The 25,572-nt window shown below is 46.4% G+C and overlaps 1 protein-coding gene across 1 annotated transcript in view; it reads right to left on the reverse strand.

The window, feature by feature from the left end:
- HNRNPLL (heterogeneous nuclear ribonucleoprotein L like) overlaps nt 1-14,471 on the reverse strand; it is a 48,412-nt gene extending 33,941 nt beyond the window's left edge. The window contains exon 1 of the mRNA XM_038750655.1: nt 14,268-14,471. Within this exon, the coding sequence (XP_038606583.1) occupies nt 14,268-14,456 (189 nt within the window). The 5' untranslated portion in view covers nt 14,457-14,471. The remainder of the gene's footprint in view (nt 1-14,267) is intronic.
- Between the last annotated feature and the right edge of the window lie 11,101 nt (nt 14,472-25,572).

Raw genomic sequence — 25,572 nt, forward strand, 5'->3', positions numbered from 1 at the left:
CTTCAGTGGGCAGTCCTGCAAATTTAGGGCTCCATGAAATCGGGCAAGTCATATATTTCTGGGATGGCAATGTGTGAAGCTTAAGATTTTAAAACAAAAATAAATTTTAATAATCATTTTTCCTATTTTTTTTAAGTGAAACTAGTTTCTGGATTTTTGTGCTATATAAAAAAAGTATTGAAGCTCACCCCTAACCACTCAGATAGCAGTCCCTGGTCAATAATCTGGGCAGGAGCAGTTGGTGTTGAGCCCATGAATTAAAGATCACTGCCAGGGCGATAGTAAAAAACCCTGTGCGGAAACAGCAGGTGGAGGGTGAACGCCTTTGCCCAAGACCATCTTTGATGCCAGCCAAGCAAACCTGGTTCTATAGAGTGACTGAAGGGATATGGTGAAAAAGGAGAGGTAAATCCTTTAATCCTGTAGTTCTCACTCCCCAAGCCTGAGTCAAGGATCATTAACATTATGGATTTTAAAACACACAAACGCATGCACACACACACAAATACACACAGGGAGAGTGAAGATAACAGGAAAGGAAATTGATACTAGGACACTGAATTTTGTGTTGCCCTTCTCCTTGTTTGTCCCATCACCTCTGTTAACACGCGGGGGTCTGGCCCTCTAACTTCCATTCTTAACCTCCCCACTGCCCCATCTTCTTTGTTCTCCATTTCCTTCCCCATGGCCACAACAGCAACCTGTTGTCATTAGTGACAACAGGAAGCAGGGAATGATAACCCTAACTGTGGTATTTATTAAGCGCTTACTATGGGCCAAGCACTGTATTAAGTGCTGGGGCAAATACAAGATAATCAGGTCCCACATGGGGCTCACAGTAGGAGGGAGGACAGGCATTGAATATCGATTTTGCCAATGAGGGAACTAAGGCCCAGAAGTGAAGTGAAAGGCCACACAGCAGGTAAGTGGCGGGAGCCGGCATTAGAACCCAGGTCCTTTAACTCCCAGGCCTGGGCTCTTTCCATTAGGTCATGCTGCTTCCTTAAGGAAGATAAGCTACCTCCTCCCTTCCCTTTTTCTGAAAGGATCCGGGCAGCACAAGCAGCCTTTATGCAAAATGGTGAAGCCACTACCCAAGAAATGGAGAAATAAATGGGCAGGCCACATCTGCTCTGCTGCCAAAAATGGTTTGCCATAAGGCTGTGGCTGCTGGGGAAGGAGGAGGCGGATGGAGAGTAGATAAAGCAGAGGGATGAACAGGGAGAACATGGAGGAAGTTGAGATAATAGAGTACGTGGGGAGATTAAGGACAGAAAGATGAGGGGGTAGATGGATGATTAGAGAATCAAATTTATTGATTGCTTACAGTATACAGAGCACTGTATTCAGCAGTTGGGAGAGAACAATATAACAGAGTTGGTAGACACGTCCCTTGCCTACAACAAGCTTACAGTTTAGAGAAGGCAGCTGGGGGACACAAACAAGGTTATGTTACAGAAAACTTAAAAGTGTGACCCATTGGAGAGCACAGGCCTGGGAGTTCAAAGAGCCTGGTTTCTCCATTTCCCTGCTCAAGTCACTTCATTGGGCCTCAATTACCTCATTTGTAATGATGTAATTATATGGGGATAAAATACCTGTTCTCCCTCCCTTTTAAGACTGTGAGCCCCATGTGGGACAGGGACTGTGTCCAAACTGCTTCTACTGAATCTAATCCCAGCACTTAAATACCACGATTATAATTAAAACTTTTGGGACTGTTTCACAGATCTTGACTTCACAGTGAGTGTTCAAAATGTGAGGAAAAAAAAGTAGAATAGTTTACAAAAATATAGTAAAACAGTGTGCTGGCGTAACACTTTCCCCACCCCAGGTTTCCCTGAAAATAAATGGGACGGTATCCACTTCAACAACTGGTATATAGATTTGAGACATTTCCCAACCGTTTTTCTATCCTCGACGAACTTTGGAATTTTACGAAAACATCAAGCTTTCCCTCATAAAATATTTTAAACATGTAAAGATGGAAAGGTTTAGCATCTCTAAGATGATAAATTTCACTCTAGTAAAATAATAAAGCTTGCTTAATTGGCAACACTTCAGCTTCAAGCAAATGCAAAGTCACTCACTTGGCACTTAGTAAGCACTTAAAAATACTATTATTATTACTATTATTATTATTACAAGGATTTCAGGTAGAACTCGCAAAACTCAGGATTACTAAGACAAACCCCTCTTCAAGACTAAATTTTCAGTCTAGAAACAATATTTACACACCCATCAGCAAAAATGGCAATCTTCCCACTTCAGTTCTAATCTTAATTTCATTATTGTTATGATTTTAAAGGAGGGCTTATAAAATAGTCTTTTACAACCCATTTTATACTTCTGGGCAATCAGTACAATTTTAACAAGCAACTCTTCAGAAACTATGTTATATGTACTACAAAGGAGCCTTCAAATGTACAGAAAACCTACGACATATCTTATTTTTTAACTTTACCACTTCTTCAGACCACTTCATCACTGCTTAATACGATTTAGGAACCACAAAGGGTCCACTCTTATTTTACCTGAGGAAGGAATATTAATAATCATAATCACATCAGTGTTCAAGCCACCCAGCAAGCTGAATCCTGGTGACTAAAATACTCCTTCAAAAGTACATAAAGAATGGCAGTAGGATTAAATGGTCTAACACAGAAACCACTGCACCAAAAATTACCCCTGCTCTGGCTGCTATTTATAAAAAGCAGGCAAACACATTAAGCTAACAAAATGGATGATTTTATATACATGTGGTAGTTTTTAACCATTTTCCCCCTACTGCCACTAGGCACACCAACGACACTGAAGAGTGGTGAAATCATTTCAGATTTTTAGAAAAGCTGAATATAATAAAAAAATGGAAATACATGAACATCCTAAAATTCAAAGCCATGCAATAGGCTCTCAGACCCAGGTGTAAAGACAAGTGAGCTTTATTTCAGCAGCTCAGCCAAGGCTAGAATGGAGCTTGTCTGTTCTTAGACACTGATCCAGAAACAGTTAGGAAGTGCTGCACTACACGTACACACCCTCTTCCCCTCTCTCCGAGTCTCTGAACTTCAACTGCAAAATCATGCGATGCCCCCAGCAACCCACAGAACCCCCCCGATGGCTTGCCCGTCCACTTGGGCAGGCACTTGTTCGACACTCCTGATGATGAGGCAATTTTACAGACTCTGTCTGGTCTACCCTCTACAGAGATATACATAGTAAGCGGAAGCAGTTGTCAAGTCCTGTATCACACAGCCATCCCTAAATTTGAAAAGTCTGGTTCAATGGGAACTGACACAGTCTGCAAGAAAAGACACATTAGGTACGCTTAAACAAGTTTTGAGTAACATTACCAAATAATTTAAATTTTTATTACAGCAGGAGTTAGGAAGGAAGGTGCTCTGCACACAGTAAGCGCTCAAAAAATACGACCGAATGAACGAAAGAGAGAAGCATGTACTTTGTATCTCAACAGTGCTATAGATCTGTCCCCAAATTAGCAAATCCTCAACATCTTTTTCAACAAATTCCCCCATCTCTTCTGGATGAATCTGTCACACTGGTACATTCACATGTTTATCTGAACTGCTTCTACTCAAAGGCTTTCTTGTACGCAGGCAGGATATGGAAATTTACTATAAATATGCTCTTCAAGGTCAATTCCGGTAAATTTTAGAACACTGCTCACTCACAAGAATGAAGCAGGTGAATAGCTGGGGAGTACACAAGACTCAAATCTCCATAATCTCCTTTTCAGCATTCTAGTCTTTTTAACAGCCTATGCGTTTTTAGTCTTTAGGCCTCCTGATGTTTTTCTGTAAACAACTTCAAAGGATATTTCTACCTTGACAATTAAAATCTTTCTCGGTTCTTGGTTGAAGGTTAGCCAAGATGATACAAAGAGATGCGGAGTTCTGAGCAACGTGTTTTCTTCGGCATTTAAAAATGTATGCCTACAGTTCCCAGAGGGAGACAGGCCCTATAGGGATCATGCCCATCCTAGTCCTGTACACAAATGCTTTTGCAGCGTAGACAAGAGCAGCAGAGCGAAGCCAAACGACACACTTCTAAATAGGTGCCTGCAGATTCACCACATAATTGAAGCATATCATGCGTCTCATACCGGAAGCCCTCGTCACACCCACATGCATTCGCAATTCTTGCTGCTTCAGCAAACTCAGAAACTTTATCATTAATTCAAATCTGAGAGCCAACGTTTGCATGGCAGTGTGCTGAAGCCATCAAGGTGGCAGTCAATAAACTTTCCTGAAATGATCGTTCCTCTTTAAATAAACTAGACTATGTGTCAGGAAAAGAACAGGAATAGGCTTAAAACAGAGCCAGAAAACAGAAAGGCTTGTAAGCATCACTTTCCTGTTTACTAAATTACGCAATCCTCCATTTTACCGTCCTAAAAGATACAGACCCATAATTGTACACAACTCAATACCCATGTGGGACAGGGATAGTATCCAACCTATCTCCAGCACTTGGCACATAATAAAGAGCTTAAGAAATACCACAAGTAGGGCCAGGCAGAGTTTCTCTATTGTACTGAAAAAGCAATGGTTCCCGACAACTGCTGACGGTTGGTTCTCACACAATAATTCCAGGATTTCATAATGTTCTTTCCTAATTGTGATTTTAAAGAGGCAGCGGGGAAATGTTTAATAAATAAAAAGGTATAAGGAACTCTGGTTTAGGTTTTATTATTCGACGATTCTTCCCACAACTTCACAAGCATTTTTTTGTTAAGTGTGCTTGTCTAGGTAAACGAGCACTAGCCTGCTTCCTCCAAAATAGAAACTCAAGTAGAAAATACATCTACTTAAAAGAATAATAGCATTTTTCAAGTGCTTGCTACGGGCTAAACCCCGGGGTGGATGCAAGAGAATCATATGGGTCTCACAGTCTGGGGGGGAGCCAAGTATTGAATCCCCATTCTACAGATGAGGAAACTGAGGCAGGGGCAGTTAAATGACTTGCCCAAGGCCACGAGGCAAGTAGCAGAGCTGGGATTATCAATCAATCAACGGTATTCAATTCACTCGCTTTCATCGTATTTATTGAGCGGTTACTATGTGCAGGGCACTGAACCGGATTAGAACCTGGTCCCTCACTCTTTCCACTGAGCCCGGCTTGTGTTGTTTTTTCACACCCTAGGGAATGTGATTATTTGCAGCCCAGCAACTACTTTTAAGGTTAGCTCTTCTTTCTTTTCCACACTACAAAACACCCAGAAGGAAGAACATTCATTTCGCTAAACTTAACATTCTCGATGCTCCGAGAGAGATTTTACGCGGCGATTACGGTGCTTTTCCTGCCGCTTTAAGTAAAACGTGTCAGTCTGTTGCAGCGTCCATCTCAAGCTAGGCTCTGGGCAAAGGCATACCGAACCCTCCCCCCAACTCCCCCACGCACGCACACACAAAAAAAGCCCCAGACTATTTGTTTCTAAAAATCAAGTACACCGACCAAATGCCGGCTTTTGCATGAAATTATCTCAAAGGAGAAACTTATCGGATTCCACTTATTCCATTTGGTTTACATCAGATTTCTGAAGTTACTTCAAAACGCTACGAACAGACTACAAAGTAACCACCTAGTGCTAAAGGCCACACAATTTTACGGAGGAGGAGGAGAAGGGGGACCTTAACCAGCTAAATGCTAACTATATATATAGCAATATCGGATGTCACCTCGACTGGCCTTTCTGAATTGTATTCCCCTTATAAACCTACCAGTACCCCAAAAGCCTCTCATATTTTTTTTTCTAAAATGAGGAAACGGTAACCGTGAAAGACGAGAGGCTACATTTAATTTAAAGGGTAACTAACGGGAAAGGTTGGCTCTTTGTCGCTCGTTTTACGCCACGCATGTCCAATCTGAAATGGCAGGGCAGCGGCGAAAGTCTTTTCCTTTTTTGATTTAAACTGGGTTACTCTTACTCCTCGAAACCGGCTGGTCCAAACAATAGTTCCGAGCAATTATACCTCGTGATCCGGGGAAGGATTTGGCTTTTTGGGTGGGTTTTTTTTTTTTTTCAAATTCGTTTTGATTTTGATTCCTGTTTTTACTACCCCCTTACTTTTTCTCCCGATCTTCGCCCCCCCGACAAAAAAAACCAAACTACCCACAAGACACGATCGGACGGTGTTTTTCTCGGTGTCTTTTTGCGGGTTTCATTACTAAGGCTGGGCAGAGGCCATAATACGTGCGGCAGGAGACTTCCCATTTCTTCCAACGCGATCCTAGGTTTGGGGAGGGATTTCACGCGTTGCTGGGTAGGGGCTGTCTCTATCTTTTTGCCGAAGTGTACTTCCCAAGCGCTTAGTACAGTGCTCCACAACCAGTAAACGCTCAGAGAAGCAGCGTGGCTCAGTGGAAAATATGTTGCCAATTTGTACTTCCCAAGCGCTTAGTACAGTGCTCAGCACACAGTAAGCGCTCAATTCATTCATTCAATCGTATTTATTGAGCGCTTACTGTGTGCACAGCACTGTACTAAGCGCTTGGGAAGCACAAGTTGGCAACATATAGAGACGGTCCCTACCCAACAGCGGGCTCATTTGAATGAATTAATGAATGGAAAGGGGACGGGCTTTGGAGTCAGGGGTCATGGGTTCAAATCCCGACTCCACCACTTGTCAGCTGTGTGACTTTGGGCAAGTCACTTCACTTTTCTGGGCCTCAGTGACCTCATCTGTAAAATGGGGATGAAGACTGTCAACCCCCCGTGGGACCACCTGATCACCTTATAACCTCCCCAGCACTTAGAACAGTGCTTTGCACATAGTAAGCGCTTAATAAATGCCATCATTATTATTTCTTATTATTCTCTGGGCCTCAGTGACCTCATCTGTAAAATGGGGATTGAGACTGTGAACTGCCGGGGGCAACCTGATCATCTTGTATCCTCCCCGACGCTTAGAACAGTGCTTTGCACACAGTAAGTGCTTAATCAATGCCACTATTATTATTTTATTATTATTAAATACGATTGAATGAATGAATGAACGAATGAAGGAAGGAAGGAAGGATGGTGGGGAAGAAGGAGGGGAGGTTGTTTTGTTCTCTGTCTCCCCCTTCCAGACTGTGAGCCCGCTGTTGGGTAGGGACCGTCGCTATATGTTGCCAACTTGTACTTCCCAAGCGCTTAGTACAGTGCTCTGCACACAGTAAGCACTCAATAAATACGATTGAATGAATGAATGTTGGGTAGGGACCGTCTCCACATGTTGCCTTGTACTTCCCAAGCGCTTAGTCCAGTGCTCTGTACACAGTAAGCGCTCAATAAATACGACTGAATGAATGAATGAGGGCACCCAGGAATGGCCGGCCTCTTCCCGAGGGCCCCACCTTACCAATCCCCAGGTGCGGAAAATCGGGCTCAGCCCAAGCGAGACCCGAGGTCTCCGACACGGAATCCGGGCCCACCCCCAGCCCCTCGTCCTCTGGGTGACCTTGGCCAGCTCCCTCCGCAACTCTGGGCCTCTGCTCCCTCACCTGGAAACCGGGCAAAGGTGGGGAGGGGTCCCCCCATCCCCACCCTTCGCTTCTCCGGGCCTCAGTGACCTCGTCTGGAAAATGGGTAGTCACACTGTGAGCCCCAAGTGGGTGGGGCAACCTTCTGTCCAGGCCGGTGCTTCCAACAGTGTTGGGACATCCTAAGCGGTTAATAAATACTATAATGGGGGCAGGGGGGCAACCTCCTGTCTATGCCAGGGCTTCGAACAGTGATTGGCACATCGTAAGTGCTTAGGAAATACTATAACTGGGGGGGGGGGGGGGGGGGGCGCGCAACCTCCTGTCTATGCCAGCGCTTCGCTTCGAACAGTGTTGGCACATCGTAACCGCTTAGGAAATACTATAATTGGCCGGGGGGGGGGGGACACCTCCTGTCTATGCCAGCGCTTCGAAAAGTGTTGGCACATCGTAAGCGCTTAGGAAATACTATAATTGGGGGGGGGGGGCACCCTTCTGTCTATGCCAGCGCTTCAAACAGTGTTGGCACATTGTAAGCACTTAGGAGGCCTTCCCAGACTGAGCCCCCTCCTTCCTCTCCCCCTCCTCCCCCTCGCCATCCCCCCGCCTTACCTCCTTCCCCTCCCCACAGCATCTGTATATATGTACATACGTTTGCATGCATTTATTACTCTATTTTATTTGTACATATTTATTCTATTTTATTTTGTTAATATGTTTTGCTTTGTTCTCTGTCTCCCCCTTCTAGACTGTGAGCCCACTGTTGGGTAGGGACCGTCTCTATATGTTGCCAACTTCTACTTCCCAAGTGCTTAGTACAGTGCTCTGCACACAGTAAGTGCTCAATAAATATGATTGAATGAATGAATGAAATACTATAATGGGGGGGGGGCAACCTTCTGTCTATGCCAGCGCTTCGAACAGTGTTGGCACATCGTAAGCGCTTAGGAAATACTATAATTGGGGAGGGGCAACCTTCTGTCTATGCCAGCACTTCAAAAAGTGTTGGCACATCGTAACCGCTTAGGAAACAATACAATGTGGGGGGGAGAGGGGGCAACCTTCCATCTATGCCAATGCTTCAAACAGTGCTTGGCTCATCGTAAGAACTTAATAAATACTATAATGGGGGGGGGGGGGGGCAACCTCCTGTCTACTGCAGCGCTTCGAACAGTGTTTGGCACACCGTAAGGGCTTAACAAATAGTATAATGGGGGGCACAGATGGGATTGGTCCCGATTAGGTAATACGTCCACCCCGGCGGTGAAGAAATACTACCGAAACAACCCCAAAAGAAGAAAGGGGAGAGGGGGAATCGGGGCTCCGACGCCCCCTCCCCATCGCCTTACCTCCTTCCCCTCCCCATATATATATATATATATATATATGTTTGTATGTATTTATTACTCTATTTTATTTGTACGTCTTTATTCTATTTATTTTATTTTGTTAATATGTTTTGTTTTGTTGTCTGTCTCCCCCTTCTAGACCGTGAGCCCGCTGTGGGGTCGGGACCGTCTCTCTATGTTGCCAACTTGTACTTCCCAAGCGCTTAGTCCAGTGCTCTGCCCACAGTGAGCGCTCAATAAATACGACTGAATGAATGAATGACCCTGCCATCAGCATCTGGCCGAAGGCGGGGAACCGGGGCCTCCCCCGCTTGGAGCTAGAACAAAGGGCTCGGCCCCAACGGCTCGCCAACGGGGAGCTGAAAAGGAAATTCATTTAATCGTATTTATTGAGCGCTTACTGTGTGCAGAGCACTGGACTAAGCGCTTGGGAAGTCTAAGTCGGCAACATATAGAGACGGTCCCTACCCAACAGCGGGCTCACAGTCTAGAAATGTCAGGGGGGAACAAAAGGGGCAAAGGTCGGGGACACGGGGGGGGGATGCCCACCGGAGGGCATCATCACCGTGAACCAGCGTGGCTCAACAGAAAGAGCCCGGGCTTGGGAGTCAGAGGTCCTGGGTTCTAATCCCGCCTCCGCCCCTTGTCTGCTGGGTGACTTGGGCCGAGTCGCTTCACTTCTCTGGGCCTCAGTTCCCTCATCTGGAAAAGGGGGATGAAGCCTGTGAGCCCCCCGTGGGACAACCTGATCACCTTGTATCTCCCCACATTCCCAGCGCTTACAACAGTGCTGGGCACATAGTAAGCGCTTAACAAATACCATTATCATTATTAAAAATCAGATTAACGACTGAGGGAAGCTCCTTCCGCCGCCGCCTGTAAAATGGGGATGAAGACTGTGGGCCCCATGTGGGCCAACCTGACCACCTTGTATCTATCCCCAGCGCTTAGAACAGTGCTGGGCACATAGTAAGCGCTTAACAAATACCATCATTATCAGGATAACAACTGAGGGAAGCTCCTCCTGCCACCGCCTGTAAAATGGGGTGAAGCCTGTGAGCCCCATGTGGGACAACATGATCACCCTGTATCTATCCCAAGCGCTTAGTACAGTGCTCTGCACACAGTAAGCGCTCAATAAATACGATTGACTGATTGATAGTAAGCGTTTAACAAATAATAATGATGATGGCATTTGTTAAGCGCTTACTGTGTGCCCGGCACTGTTCTAAGCAATGGGGCAGGGGCGGGATCCAAGATGATCATGTTGTCCCACATGGGGCTCCCAGTCTTGATCCCCATTTTCCAGATGAGGTCACTTAGGCTCAGAGAAGTGACTCGCCCAAGGTCACCCAGTAGACCAGTGGGGGAGCCGGGATTAGAACCCATGACTCCCAAGCCCAGGCTCTTCCCACTGAGGCCCGGTGCTTCTCGAAGCAGCGTGGCTCAGTGGAAAGAGCCCAGTTTTGGGAGTCAGTGGTCATGGGTTCAAATTCCACCTCCACCAATTAATAACAGTAATAATGACGGTATTTGTTAAGCGCTTACTATGTGCAATGCACTGTTCTAAGCGCTGAGGGGGGGGCACAAGGTGATCAGGTTGCCCATGTGGGATTCAGAGTCTTCATCCCCATTTTCCAGAGGAAGGAACTGAGGCCCAGAGAAGTGACTTGCCCAAAAGTCACCCAGCTGACAAGTGGCGGAGCCAGGATTTGAACCCACACCCTCTGACTCCAAAGCCCGGGCTCTTTCCTGGCTTTGGGCAAGTCACTTAACTGAGCCTCAGTGTCCTCAAGCACTTAGTCCAGTGCCCTGCACACAGTAAGCGCTCAATAAATACAATTGAATGAATGAATCTGTAAAATGGGGATGGAGACTGGGAGCCCCATGTGGGACAACCTGATCACCTTGTAACCTCCACAGTGCTTAGAACAGTGCTGGTGTATATGGGAGCTTGGGAACTTGTACTTCCCACGTGCTTAGTACAGTGCTCTGCACTCAGTAGGCGCTCAATAAATACGATTGAATGAATGAATGATGACCTGATCGCCTTGTAACCTCCCCAGCGCTTAGAACAGTGCTGTGTATATAGTAGCTTGGGAACTTGTACTTCCCAAGCGCTTAGTACAGTGCTCTGCACACAGTAGGCACTCAATAAATACGACTGAATGAATGAATAAGCGTTGTGAGCCTGCTGTTGCCAACTTGTCCTTCCCAAGAGCTTAGTCCAGTGCTCTGCACACAGTGAACGCTCAATAAATACGATTGATTGAATGAATGAATGAATGATGGGTAGGGACCATCTCTATGTGTTGCCAACTTGTCCTTCCCAAGCGCTTAGTCCAGTGCTCTGCACACAGTGAGTGCTCAATCAATACGATTGAATGAATGAATGATGGGTAGGGACTGTCTCTATGTGTTGCCAACTTGTCCTTCCCAAGCACTTAGACCAGTGCTCTGCACACAGTGAGCGCTCAATAAATACGACTGAATGAATGAATGAATGATGGGTAGGGACCGCCTCTATCTGTTGCCAACTTGTCCTTCCCAAGCGCTTAGTCCAGTGCTCTGCACACAGTGAGCGCTCAGTAAATATGATTGAATGAATGATGAGTAGGGACCCTCTATGTGTTACCAACTTGTACTTCCCAAGCGCTTAGTCCAGTGCTCTGCACACAGTGAGCACTCAATATGATTGAATGAATAAATAATAATAGCGGCATTTGTTAAGCACTTACTCTGTGCAAAGCACTGTTCTAAGCGCTAGGGGGGATACAAGGTGATCAAGTTGTCCCACGTGGGGCTCAGTCTTAATCCCCATTTTAGTTGAGGTAACTGAAGCTCAGAGAAGTGAAGTGACTTGCCCAAGGTCACACAGCAGACATGTGGCTGATGCAATGCTATGCATTGCCAACTTGTCCTTCACAAGCGCTTACTCCAGTGCTCTGCACACAGTGAGCGCTCAATAAATACGATTGAATGAACGAATGAATGGATGAATGAATGAATGAATGATGGGTACAGACCGTCTCTATGTGTTGCCAACTTGTCCTTCCCAAGCGCTTACTCCAGTGCTCTGCACACAGTGAGCGCTCAATAAATACGATTGAATGAACGAATGAATGGATGAATGAATGAATTAATGATGGGTACAGACCGTCTCTACGTGCTGCCAACTTGTCCTTCCCAAGCGCTTAGTCCAGTGCTCTGCACACAGTGAGCGCTCAATCAATATGATTGAATGAATGAAGGGTAGGGACCATCTCTATGTGTTGCCAACTTGTCCTTCCCAAGCGCTTAGTCCAGTGCTCTGCACACAGTGAGCGCTCAATAAATACGATTGAATGAATGAATGAATGATGGGTAGGGACCGTCTCTGTGTTGCCAACTTATCCTTCCCAAGCGCTTAGTCCAGTGCTCTGCACACAGTGAGCGCTCAATAAATACGATTGGATGAATGAGTGAATGAATGATGGGTAGGGACCGTGTCTATGTGTTGCCAACTTATCCTTCCCAAGCACTTAGTCCAGTGCTCTGCACACAATGAGCGCTCAATAAATACGATTGGATGAATGAATGAATGATGGGTAGGGACGGTCTCTATGTGTTGCCAACTTGTCTTTCCCAAGCGCTTAGTCCAGTGCACTGCACACAGTAAGCGCTCAATACAATTGAATGAATGAATGAATGGATGAATGAATAAACGATGGGTAGGGCCCGTCTCTATGAGTTGCCAACTTGTCCTTCCCAAGCGCTCAGTCCAGCGCTCTGCACAGTGAGTGCTCAATAAATACGACTGGATGAATGAATGATGGGTAGGGATGGTTTCTGTGTTGCCAACTTGTCCTTCCCAAGTGCTCAGTCCAGTGCTCAGCACTCAGTGAGCGCTCAATAAATACGACTGAATGAATGATGGGTAGGGACCGTCTCTATATGTTGCCAACTTGTCCTTCCCAAGCGCTTAGTACAGTGCTCTGCACACAGTGAGCGCTCAATAAATACGACTGGATGAGTGAATGAATGAATAATGGGTAGGGACCGTCTCTATGTGTTGCCAACTTGTCCTTCCCAAGCGCTTAGTATAGTGCTCTGCACACAGTGAGCGCTCACTAAATACGATTGGATGAATGAGTGAATGAATGAATGATGCGTAGGGCCCGTCTCTATGTGTTGCCAACCTGTCCTTCCCAAGCGCTCAGTCCAGTGTTCTGCACACAGTGAGCGCTCAATAAATACGATTGATTGAATGGATGAATGAATGAATGATGGGTAGGGCCCGTCTCTATGCGTTGCTAACTTGTTCTTCCCAAGTGCTCAGTCCAGTGCTCTGCACACAGTGAGCGCTCAATAAACACGACTGAATGAATGAATGGGTGGATGAGTGAATGAATGAATGATGGGCAGGGACCGCCTCTATGCGTTGCCAACTGGTCCTTCCCAACCGCTTAGTCCAGTGCTCGGCACTCGGTGAGCGCTCAATACGATTGAATGAATGGATGAATGAACGACTGAATGAATGAATGACGGGTAGGGACCGTTCCTATGTGTTGCCAACTTGTCCTTCCCAAGCGCTTAGTCCAGTGCTCTGTACACAGACAGCGCTCAATACGATTGAATGAATTATTGGATGAATGAATGAATGATGGGCAGGGACCGTCTCTATATGTTGCCAACTTGTCCTTCCCAAGCGCTTAGTCCAGTGTTCTGCGCACAGTGAGTGCTCAATAAATACGATTGAATGAATGAATGAGTGAATGATGGGTAGGGACCGTCTCTATACGGTGCCAACTTGTCCTTCCCAAGCGCTCAGTCCAGTGCTCTGCACACAGTGAGTGCTCAATAAACACGACTGAATGAATGAATGGGTGGATGAGTGAATGAATGAATGATGGGCAGGGACCGCCTCTATGCGTTGCCAACTTGTCCTTCCCAACCGCTTATTCCAGCGCTCGGCACTCGGTGAGCGCTCAATACGACTGAATGTTTTTATTTATTACTTATACTTTATTACACATTTATTACTCTATTTATTTATTTATTTTACCTGTACATTTCTATCCTACTTATTTTATTTTGTTGGTATGTTTGGTTCTGTTCTCTGTCTCCCCCTTTCAGACTGTGAGCCCACTGTTGGGTAGGGACCGTCTCTATGTGATGCCAATTTGTACTTCCCAAGCGCTTAGTACAGTGCTCTGCACATAGTAAGCGCTCAATAAATACGATTGATTGATTGAATTATTGGATGAATGAATGAACGAATGAATGATGGGCAGGGACGGTCTCTATATGTTGCCAACTTGTCCTTCCCAAGCGCTTAGTCCAGTGCTCTGCACACAGACAGCGCTCAATAAATACGATTGAATGAATGAATGAGTGAGTGAGTGAGTGAGTGAATGAATGAGAGTGAGTGAGTGAATGAATGAATGAGCTTACCGAGGGAGGGAAGGTCCTGCCGCCGCCGCCGGGTCCGCCGCCGCCATCGCGCCCGGCCTGGTCCCGGCGCCCGTCGCCCTCCTCGGCCGAGAAGTCGATCTCCCCCTCCTCCGTCTTGAGGCGCTTGGCCTGGCTCTCGTAATCCCTCTCGTCGTACGGGTCCCCGGGAGAGGAGGACAGGGACGACATGATGAGGAGGATGGGGATGGAGGCGGTGATGGCGGCCGACGCGTCCCACACGGCAGGGAGGCGGAGTCCGCCGCCTCGCCAACCGCCCTCGCCTCAGGCACGGGCGCGCGCGCGCGAGAAAGGGACGACTTCCGGTGTTCCCTCACCCCGCCGGGACAGGTCCCGCCTTCCCGCCTCTCCTATTGGCCGAGCTGGACAGGCGGCGGGCGCTCGCGCTCCTGATTGGCCTCCCTGGCTGTCCGTCAGGGGTCCCCGTCCCTTCTCCCACGTCGCTCTTCCCGCCCGCTCTCGCGCGCGCCCCCCGCTTCGGCAGGCGGCGCGCATGCGCGTTAGGCGTGCGGCTGGCGCCTCGGCCTCCCCCTCTGAGGCGAGGAGGGAGGGTGAGGGCGGCGGCGGTTAACCGCCCTGCCCGCTCATTTAAATGCGCTCGTCGCGCCTCGCTTCCAAAATTCAGTCATTCAGTCGCTTTGATTGAGCGCTTAATAGGTGCAGGACACTGTACTAAGCGCTTGGGAAGGCCAAGTTGGCATGAGAGAGAGACAATCCCTGCCCAACAACGGGCTCACAGTCTGGGGGCGGGGGGAATGGCAACCAAACATGGAGACGGGCGTCAAACTCGTCAGAACAAATAGAATTAAAGCTAGGTGCACATCATTAACGCAATAAATAGAATAGTAAATAGGTACAAGTGAAATAAATCGAGTAATAAATCTGTACAAACAGGTTCTGAGTCCAAATTGGCAAGAGAGAGAGATAATCCCTACCCAACAACGGGCTCACAGTCTAGAGGGGGGAGACAGGCGACCAAACATGGAGACGGGGGTCAAACTCGTCAGAACAAATAGAATTAAAGCTAGGTGCACATCATTAAGACAATAAATAGAATTGTAAATAGGTACAAGTGAAATAAATCGAGTAATACATCTGTACAAACACATTGTGAGTCCAAGTTGGCAAGAGAGAGAGACAATCCCTACCTACCAACGGGCTTACAGTCTAGAAGGGGGGAGACAGACGACCAAACATGGAGACGGGGGTCAAACTCGTCAGAACAAATAGAATTAAACTAGGTGCACATCATTAACGCAATAAATAGAATGGTAAATAGGTACAAGTGAAATAAATCGAGTAATAAATCTGTACAAACACGTTCTGAGTCCAAGTTGGCAAGAGAGAGAGACAATCCCTACCCACCAACAGGCTTACAGTCTAGAAGGGGGGAGACAGGCGACCAAACATGGAGACGGGCGTCAGACTCGTCAGAACAAATAGAATTAAAGCTAGGTGCACATCATTAACGCAATAAATAGAATAGTGAATAGGTACAAGTGAAATAAATCGAGTAATAAATCTGTATAAGCATATATACAGGTGCTGAGTCCAGATTGGCAAGAGAGAGAGAGACAATCCCTACCCAACAACGGCCTCACAGTCTAGAAGGGGGAGACAGACGACCAAACATGGAGACGGGGGTCAAACTCGTCAGAACAAATAGAATTAAAGCTGGATTCACATCATTAACACAATAAATACAATAGTAAATAGGTACAAGTGAAATAAATAGAGTAATAAATCTGTACAAACATACAGGTGCTGTGGGGAGGGGAAGGAGGTAGGGCCTGGAGGATGGGGAGGAGGAGGGGAAAAAGGGGGCTCATTCATTCAGTCATATTTATTGAGCACTTACTGTGTGCAGGACACTGTACTAAGAGCTTGGGAAGTCCAAGTTGGCAACATCTAGAGGCAGTCTCTACCCAACAACGGGCTCACAGTCTAGAAGGGGGAGACAGACAACCAAATGTGGAGACGGGCATCAAACTCATCAGAACAAATAGAATTAAAGCTAGGTGCACATCATTAACGCAATAAATACAATAGTAAATAGGTACAAGTGAAATAAATCGAGTAATAAATCTGCACAAACACGTTCTGAGTCCAAGTTGGCAAGAGAGAGAGACAATCCCTACCCACCAACGGGCTCACAGTCTAGAGGGGGGAGACAGACGACCAAACATGGAGACTGGGGTCAAACTCGTCAGAACAAATAGAATTAAAGCTAGGTGTACATCATTAACGCAATAAATACAATAGTAAATAGGTACAAGTGAAATAAATCGAGTAATAAATCTGCACAAACACGTTATGAGTCCAAGTTGGCAAGAGAGAGAGACAATCCCTACCCACCAATGGGCTCACAGTCTAGAGGGGGGAGACAGACGACCAAACATGGAGACTGGGGTCAAACTCGTCAGGACAAATAGAATTAAAGCTAGGTGCACATCATTAACACAATAAATAGAATAGTAAATAGGTACAAGTGAAATAAATCGAGTAATAAATCTGTACAAACATATATACAGGTGCTGAGTCCAGATTGGCAAGAGAGAGAGACAATCCCTACCCAACAACGGCCTCACAGTCTAGAAGGGGGAGACAGACGACCAAACATGGAGACGGGGGTCAAACTCGTCAGAACAAATGGAATTAAAGCTGGATGCACATCATTAAGACAATAAATAGAATAGTAAATAGGTACAAGTGAAATAAATCGAGCAATAAATCTGTAGAAACAGGGTCTGAGTCCAAGTTGGCAAGAGAGAGAGACAATCCCTACCCACCAACGGGCTTACAGTATAGAAGGGGGGAGACTCGTCAGAACAAATAGAATTAAAGCTAGGTGCACATCATTAACGCAATAAGTAGAATAGTAAATAGGTACAAGTGAAATAAATCGAGTAATAAATCTGTATAAGCATATATACAGGTGCTGAGTCCAGATTGGCAAGAGAGAGAGAGACAATCCCTACCCAACAACGGCCTCACAGTCTAGAAGGGGGAGACAGACGACCAAACATGGAGACGGGGGTCAAACTCGTCAGAACAAATAGAATTAAAGCTGGATTCACATCATTAACACAATAAATACAATAGTAAATAGGTACAAGTGAAATAAATAGAGTAATAAATCTGTACAAACATACAGGTGCTGTGGGGAGGGGAAGGAGGTAGGGCCTGGAGGATGGGGAGGAGGAGGGGAAAAAGGGGTCTCATTCATTCAGTCATATTTATTGAGCACTTACTGTGTGCAGGACACTGTACTAAGAGCTTGGGAAGTCCAAGTTGGCAACATCTAGAGGCAGTCCCTACCCAACAACGGGCTCACAGTCTAGAAGGGGGAGACAGACAACCAAACGTGGAGACGGGCATCAAACTCATCAGAACAAATAGAATTAAAGCTAGGTGCACATCATTAACGCAATAAATACAATAGTAAATAGGTACAAGTGAAATAAATCGAGTAATAAATCTGCACAAACACGTTCTGAGTCCAAGTTGGCAAGAGAGAGAGACAATCCCTACCCACCAACGGGCTCACAGTCTAGAGGGGGGAGACAGACGACCAAACATGGAGACTGGGGTCAAACTCGTCAGAACAAATAGAATTAAAGCTAGGTGCACATCATTAATGCAATAAATACAATAGTAAATAGGTACAAGTGAAATAAATAGAGTAATAAATCTGTACAAACATATATACAGGTGCTGTGGGGAGGGGAAGGAGGTAGGGCCTGGAGGATGGGGAGGAGGAGGGGAAAAAGGGGGCTCATTCATTCAGTCATATTTATTGAGCACTTACTGTGTGCAGGACACTGTACTAAGCGCTTGGGAAGTCCAAGTTGGCAACATCTAGAGGCAGTCCCTACCCAACAACGGGCTCACAGTCTAGAAGGGGGAGACAGGCAACCAAATGTGGAGATGGGCATCAAACTCGTCAGAACAAATAGAATTAAAGCTGGATGCACATCATTAACACAATAAATAGAATAGTAAATAGGTACAAGTAAAATAAATAGAGTAATAAATCTGTACAAGCATATATACAGGTGCTGAGTCCAGGTTGGCAAGAGAGAGAGACAATCCATACCAAACAACAGGCTCACAGTCTAGAGGGGGGAGACAGACAACCAAACATGGAGACGGGGGTCAAACTCGTCAGAATAAATGGAATTAAAGCTGGATGCACATCATTAATACAATAAATAGAATAGTAAATAGGTACAAATGAAATAAATAGAGTAATAAATCTGTACAAGCATATATACAGGTGCTGAGTCCAAGTTGGCAAGAGAGAGAAACAATCCCTACCCAACAACGGGCTCACGGTCTAGAGGGGAGAGACAGGCAACCAAACATGGAGACGGGGGTCAAACTCGTCAGAACAAATGGAATTAAAGCTGGATGCATATCATTAGCACAATAAATAGAATAGTAAATATGTACAAGTAAAATGGAGTAATAAATCTGTACAAACATATATACAGGTGCTATGGGGAGGGGAAGGAGGTACGGCGGGGGAGATGGGGAGGGAAAAGGGGGCTCAGTCTCGGAAGGCCTCTTGGAGGAGGTGAGCTCTCAGTATTCATTCATTCAATTCATTCAATCGTATTTATTGAGCGCTTACTGTGTGCAGAGCACTGGACTAAGTGCTTGGGAAGTCCAAGTTGGCAACATCTAGAGACAGTCCCTTCTCAACAACAGGTTCACAGTCTAGAGGGGGGAGACAGACAACAAAATGTGGAGACGGGTGTCAAAATCGTCAGAACAAATAGAATTAAAGCTAGATGCACATCATTAACAAAATAAGTAGAATAGTAAATATGTACAAGTAAAATAAATAGAGTAATAAATTTGTACAAACATATATACAGGTGCTGTGGGGAGGGGAAGGAGGTAGGGTGGGGGGATGGGGAGGGAAAAGGGGGCTCAGTCTGGGAAGGTGTCTTGGAGGAGGTGAGCTCTCAATAGGGCTTTGAAGGGAGGAAGAGAGCTAATAATAATAATAATGACAGTATTAAGAGCTTACTATGTGCAAAGTGCCGTTCTAACTGCTGGGGAAGTTACAATAAGCAGCGTGGCTCAGTGGAAAGAGCCCGGGGTTTGGAGTCAGAGTTCATGGGTTCAAATCCCGGCTCCACCAATTGTCAGCTGTGTGACTTTGGGCAGGTTACTTCCCTTCTCTGGGCCTCAGTGACCTCATCTGTAAAACGGGGATTAAGACTGTGAGCCCCCCATGGGACAACCTGATCACCTTGTAACCTCCCCAGCGCTTAGAACAGTGCTTTGCACATAGTAAGCACTTAATAAATGCCATCATCATCATTATTATTATTATCATTATTACAAGGTGATCAGGTTGTCCCAGTTGGGGCTCACAGTTTTAATCCCCACTTTACAGATGAGGAAACTGAGGCCCAGAGAATGAAGTGACTTGCCCAAAGTCGCACAGCTGACAGTTGGCGGAGCTGGGATTTGAACTCATGACCTCTGACTCCAAAGCCTGGGCCCTTTCCACTGAGCCATGCTGCTTCTCTAGCTAGTTAGCTTGGTGGATGTGTCTCCAGTGGTTGTCTGTCAACCTACGCATCAAGCAAAAACTCCTCACTCTCTGCTTCAAGGCTGTCTATCCCCTCGCCCCCTCCTACCTCACCTCCCTTCTCTCCTTCTCCAGCCCAGCCCGCACCCTCTGCTCCTCTGCCATCGCTAACCTCCTCACCGTGCCTCATTCTCGCCTGTCCCGCCATCAACCCCCAGCCCACGTCCTCCCCCTGGCCTGGAATGCCCTCCCTCTGCCCATCCACCAAGCTAGCTCTCTTCCTCCCTTCAAAGCCCTACTGAGAGCTCACCTCCTCCAGGAGGCCTTCTCAGACTGAGCCCCCTCCTTCCTTCCCCCCTCCTCCCCCTCCCCATCTCCCCCGCCTTACCTCCTTCCCCTTCCCACAGCACCTATATATATGTATAAATATTTGTACATATTATTACTCTATTTTAATTGTACATATTTATGCTATTTATTTTATTTTGTTAATATGTTTTGTTTTGTTGTCTGTCTCCTCCTTCTAGACTGTGAGCCCGCTGTTGGGTAGGGACCGTCTCTATGTTGCCAACTTGTACTTCTCAAGCACTTAGTACAGTGCTCTGCACACAGTAAGCGCTCAATAAATACGATTGAATGAATGAATGAATAAAATGGGGATTAAAACTGTGAGCCCCCCCCCGGGACAACCTGATCACCTTGTAACCTCCCCAGCGCTTAGAACAGTGCTTTGCACATAGTAAGTGCTTAACAAATACCATCATTATTATTATTACTATTCTCTGGGCCTCAATAACCTCATCTGTAAAACGGGGATTAAGCCTGTGAGCCCCACGTGGGACAACCTAATCACCTTGTAACCTCCCCAGCGCTTAGAACAGTGCTTTGCACATAGTAAGGCTTAATAAATACCATTATTATTATTATTATTAATAACAGGAGATATTTTCGAGGCACACCGTGACGTATTATCCCATGGCAGAGAACGAGGAGAATTCTCCAGCCAACCAAGGGGTGGAAAGGTTGCGTGGCGTGGCTCAGTGGAAAGAGCCCGGGCTTTGGAGTCAGAGGTCATGGGTTCGAATCCCGACTCCGCCACATGTCTGTTGTGTGACCTTGGGCAAGTCACTTAACTTCTCTGAGCCTCAGTTACCTCATCTGTAAAATGGGGATTAAGACTGTGAGCTCCACGTGGGACAACTTGATCACCTTGTATCCCCCCCCAGCGCTTAGAACAGTGCTCTGCACATAGTAAGCGCTTAACAAATGTCATTATTATTATTATTATTATTATCATTATTGTGTATGTTGAGGGTGGCGTGGAGCCCGTCCCCCTTTCCGGCCCCCAGCCCATTTGATAGAAATCACAGCCACACATCTGCCACCCTCCCCGCCACTGCTCCAGTAGGGAAACCGAGCAAATGAACGGACCCCGCCTATGTCTCTCCATCTCTTACTCTCTCTCTGGGAGTGGGGAGACAGACACCAATACAAATAAATGAAATTATGGATTTGAACATAAGTGCTGTGGAGCTGGCGGGGGGGGAAGCAAAGTGAGCTAGTCAGGGCGAGGCAGAAGGGAGTGGGAGATGAGGAAAGGAGGAGTTTAGTCTGGGAAGGCCTCTTGGAGGAGAGGAGTAAGGCTTTGAAGTGGGGGAGAGTCACTGTATGGCAGATTTGAGGAGGGAGGGCGTCCCAGACCAGAGGCAGGACAAGGGCCGGGGGTTGGCAGCGAGACAGGAGAGATGGAGGCACAGTGAGAAAATTAGCACGAGAGGAGTGACGTATGAGGGCTGGGTGAAAGAGAGTAGTGAGGCGAGGTCTCTACCCCCGGTTCATCTCAGCTGTGAGATGAAAAACTCAGGGTCTGAGAGATACCACGGCTGCTCTCTACCTCCCTGCTCTCTGTCCCCCTGCTCTCTTCCCCCGGGGTATCTGCTCTCTGGTTCATCTCGGTGGTGAGATGAAAGAATCAGGTTCTGAAAGACATCGAGTCCCAGGGTTACCTGCCATTTTCCCTCCAGGTCTGGCCGTTTTCTTTCTTTAGGACTTCCCAGGAAGTCAAGAGTTGGGTGGCCAGAGGAGGTTTGCCGGTTTCTAGGACTTTTTAATAATAATAATAATAATAATGGTATTTGTTAAGCGCTTACTATGTGCAGAGCACTGTTCTAAGCGCTGGGGAGGTTACAGGTTGATCAGGTTGTCCCATGGCGGGGGGGGCTCACAGTTTTAATCCCCATTTTACAGATGAGGTAACTGAGGCACAGAGAAGTTAAGTGACCTGCCCAAAGTCACACAGATGACGGTTGGCGGAGTGGGATTTGAACCCATGACCTCTGACTCCAAAGCCCGGGCTCTTTCCACCGAGCCACGCTGCTTCTCTCTTCTGAGCCGGGTAGCCCGAGTCCTTGGCTACCATGGCTTCTACAGGGCTTCCGTATATCTGGATGCTGCGTGGCGTCACCGAGACCCCGGACTAGAGCCCCTAAAATCCCTACGTTAGCCCAGCCCTATCCCTGGCACGGGAAACTGGGAGGATGCAGAGAAAAGCAGGTTTAGTCCTCCAAAACTTCCTAGGATAGAAATGCTTGCAGAAATCCTGTATATTAATACAGGCGAGGCCAGAGGCATAATAATTCTCAGAGGGATTATCGTGCTGATGCATTTCCATGAGTCATGATGAACTCACCCAATTCGGTGGAGACGCTTTATTCATCCAGAAGTACTCTTATTCCAGACCCCTCCCTGCACTTCTAAAATAAATGAAATTAAGGAATGTGTGTTGTTATCTGCATCACCCATTATAATATAACATCAATCATTTTTATAGAGTGGTTACTGCATGCAGAGCACGGGACTCAACGCTTGGGAGAAAACGATACGACAGAGTTGGTAGAAACTTTCCCTGCCCACAACGAGCTTACAGTCTAGAGAGGGAGACAGACATTAGTATTCATTCATTCATTCATTCAACCGTATTTATTGAGCGCTTCCTGGGTGTAGAGCACTATACTAAGCGCTTGGAAAGTACAATTCAGCATCAAAGAGAGACAATCCCCGCCCACAACGGGCTCGCAGTCTAGAAGAGGGGAGACAGACATCAAAACAAGTAAACAGGCACCGATAGCATCAATATAAATTATGGATAGGTACATAAGTGCTCAAACTCCTCCCGACACTTCTCCCTGCCTCTCCAACCCCTGGTCTTTATTGGCAAGAAAAAAAAGACACAGAACTGACTCATCATCATCATCAATCATATTTATTGAGCGCTTACTGTGTGCAGAGCACTGTACTAAGCGCTTGGGAAGTACAAATTGGCAACATATAGAGACAGTCCCTACCCAACAGTGGGCTCACAGTCTAAAAGGGGGAGACAAAACCAAACATACTAACAAAATAAAATAAATAGAATAGATATGTACAAGTAAAATAAATAAATAAATAAATAGAGTAATAAACTCCATCTCATGACAGCCAAGACACCATTTCCTGAGTCATGGCTCTCCCCCCTCTCATTGCAATCCAGCACTCTATTCCTGTTTTCGCTCTGTCCGCTGACTCAGCCTTCATTTCATTATTTGTCTCTAAAATGAGAAGAAAAAATATCTAACGTGAACCTACTTCAAAGATCTCTATTAATTTACTAAAGCTAGTTCTCTGCACAAGAGCGGTTGGGCATTCATTCATTCAGTCATATTTACTTAGCGCTTACTGCGTGCAGAGCCCTGTACTAAACGCTTGGGAAAATACAATGCAATAATAAACAGTGACATTCCCCACCCATTCACTTACAACTGGCAATGCTTTACCTTAAGATGTACCGTGCTTTCTATTTTCTTGCCTTCTCACACTTGAATCGCACTCCGGGCTCTTTACACGAGGCTGCATGCGTTCGTTTCTCACCTACTCGGTAATTGTAAAACAGTGTGTATATAAAGGAGACTAGAGATACCAGTTCTAGAAGTAGCACTAATAAGCGGTGTGATTTTGATGACTTAAATGATAAAAGATCGTAAATTCCCCTACATGTCCAGCTCATCTATACTTATACCCACCAATGATGGGGTCGCCAGATCGGAAACCTTGGAAGTCCTCATCTAGTTTAAGCTTAAGATGGGACATCTGTGAGGAGAGAAAATAGGAAGTCATTATAACACGTAGTCAAGGGAAAAAGTAACTACTTCTGAAGGAAAATCCCCCCGAATTAAGGGTCTTGACCTCTTCAGTTTCCATTGGTCCTTTATTCCTGGAGGGGTATCTTAGGGAGACAGGCTAGAGGGGCAGCTTTCGAGGTGCAACAGAGAAAGAGGAGCCAGAAAGAGAGCAGCATTTCAGCTCTGGTTGGTGTGTTTTCAGAAAATAGAGGCACAGTTTGAAAAATTTGCCCCGAGTGCTAAAATACCCAATTCCTCATACGGTACCTTCTTTAGAATGGACATGTGTTCCTTGGTTTTTCCGCCTCAGTCACTGGACACTTTTCTTTCAAGCCCCTTCTCCTTTATTTCCAAAAACTCGTTTTGCTTTTTTCCACTAGCGGAAAGTATGCAAGTTCCCATACTACAACCTCCAGCGCTTACCATAAATTGCGCTTTATCCCATCCTCTACCTTCAACCTCAAATCCAGCTGCAAGCTCTTTCTGTAACACCGCCCAACGGCAGCATAATCAGTCTTGTCTGAGGATCATCATCATCATCATCAATCGTATTTATTGAGCGCTTACTGTGTGCAGAGCACTGTACTAAGTGCTTGGGAAGTACAAGTTGGCAACATATAGAGACAGTCCCTACCCAACAGTGGGCTCACAGTCTAAAAGGATATGGGTGTGCTTGTGACATGATGAGAGAGCAAAAAGATTTTTTTTAATATGACACAAAAAATAAAAGGAAATGAGGAGGAGACCAACAGTAGAGGTGAACCCTGCCCTCTCCCTGACTTTCCCATCACTGTTAATGGCACTACCATCCTTCCCATCTCACAAGCCCGCAACCTTGGTGTCATCCTCGACTCTGCTCTCTCGTTCACCCCTCACATCCAATCCATCACCAAAACCTGCCGGTCTCACCTCCGCAACATCGCCAAGATCCTCCCTTTCCTCTCCATCCAAACCGCTACCCTTCTTGTTCAATCTGTCATCCTATCCCGACTGGATTATTGCGTCAGTCTCCTCTCTGATCTCCCATCCACTTGTCCCTCCCCACTTCAGTCTATACTTCACGCCACTGTCCGGGTCATCTTTGTGCAGAAACGCTCTGGGCATGTTACTCCCCTCCTCAAAAATCTCCAGTGGCTACCAGTCAACCTACGCATCAGACAAAAACTCCTCACTCTCGGCTTCAAGGCTGTCCATCCCCTCACCCTCTCCTACCTCACCTCCCTTCTCTCCTTCTCCAGCCCACCCCGCACCCTCCGCTCCTCTGCCGCTGATCTCCTCACCGTACCTCGCTCTCGCCTGTCCGGCCGTCGACCCCCGGCCCACGTCCTCCCCCTGGCCTGGAATGCCCTCTCTCCGCACATCCGCCAAGCTCGCTCTCTTCCTCCCTTCAAAACCCTACTGAGAGCTCACCTCCTCCAGGAGGCCTTCCCAGACTGAGCCCCCTCCTTCCACTCCTCTTCCCCATCCCCCCTGCCCTACCTCCTTCCCCTCCCCACAGCACCTGCATATATCTTAGTACAGAATTATTACTCTATTTTACTTGTACATATTTACTATTCTATTTATTTCGTTTTGTTAATATATT

This window comes from Tachyglossus aculeatus, chromosome 1 (assembly GCF_015852505.1).
Source record: "Tachyglossus aculeatus isolate mTacAcu1 chromosome 1, mTacAcu1.pri, whole genome shotgun sequence".
NCBI classification, from domain to species: Eukaryota; Metazoa; Chordata; class Mammalia; order Monotremata; family Tachyglossidae; genus Tachyglossus; species Tachyglossus aculeatus.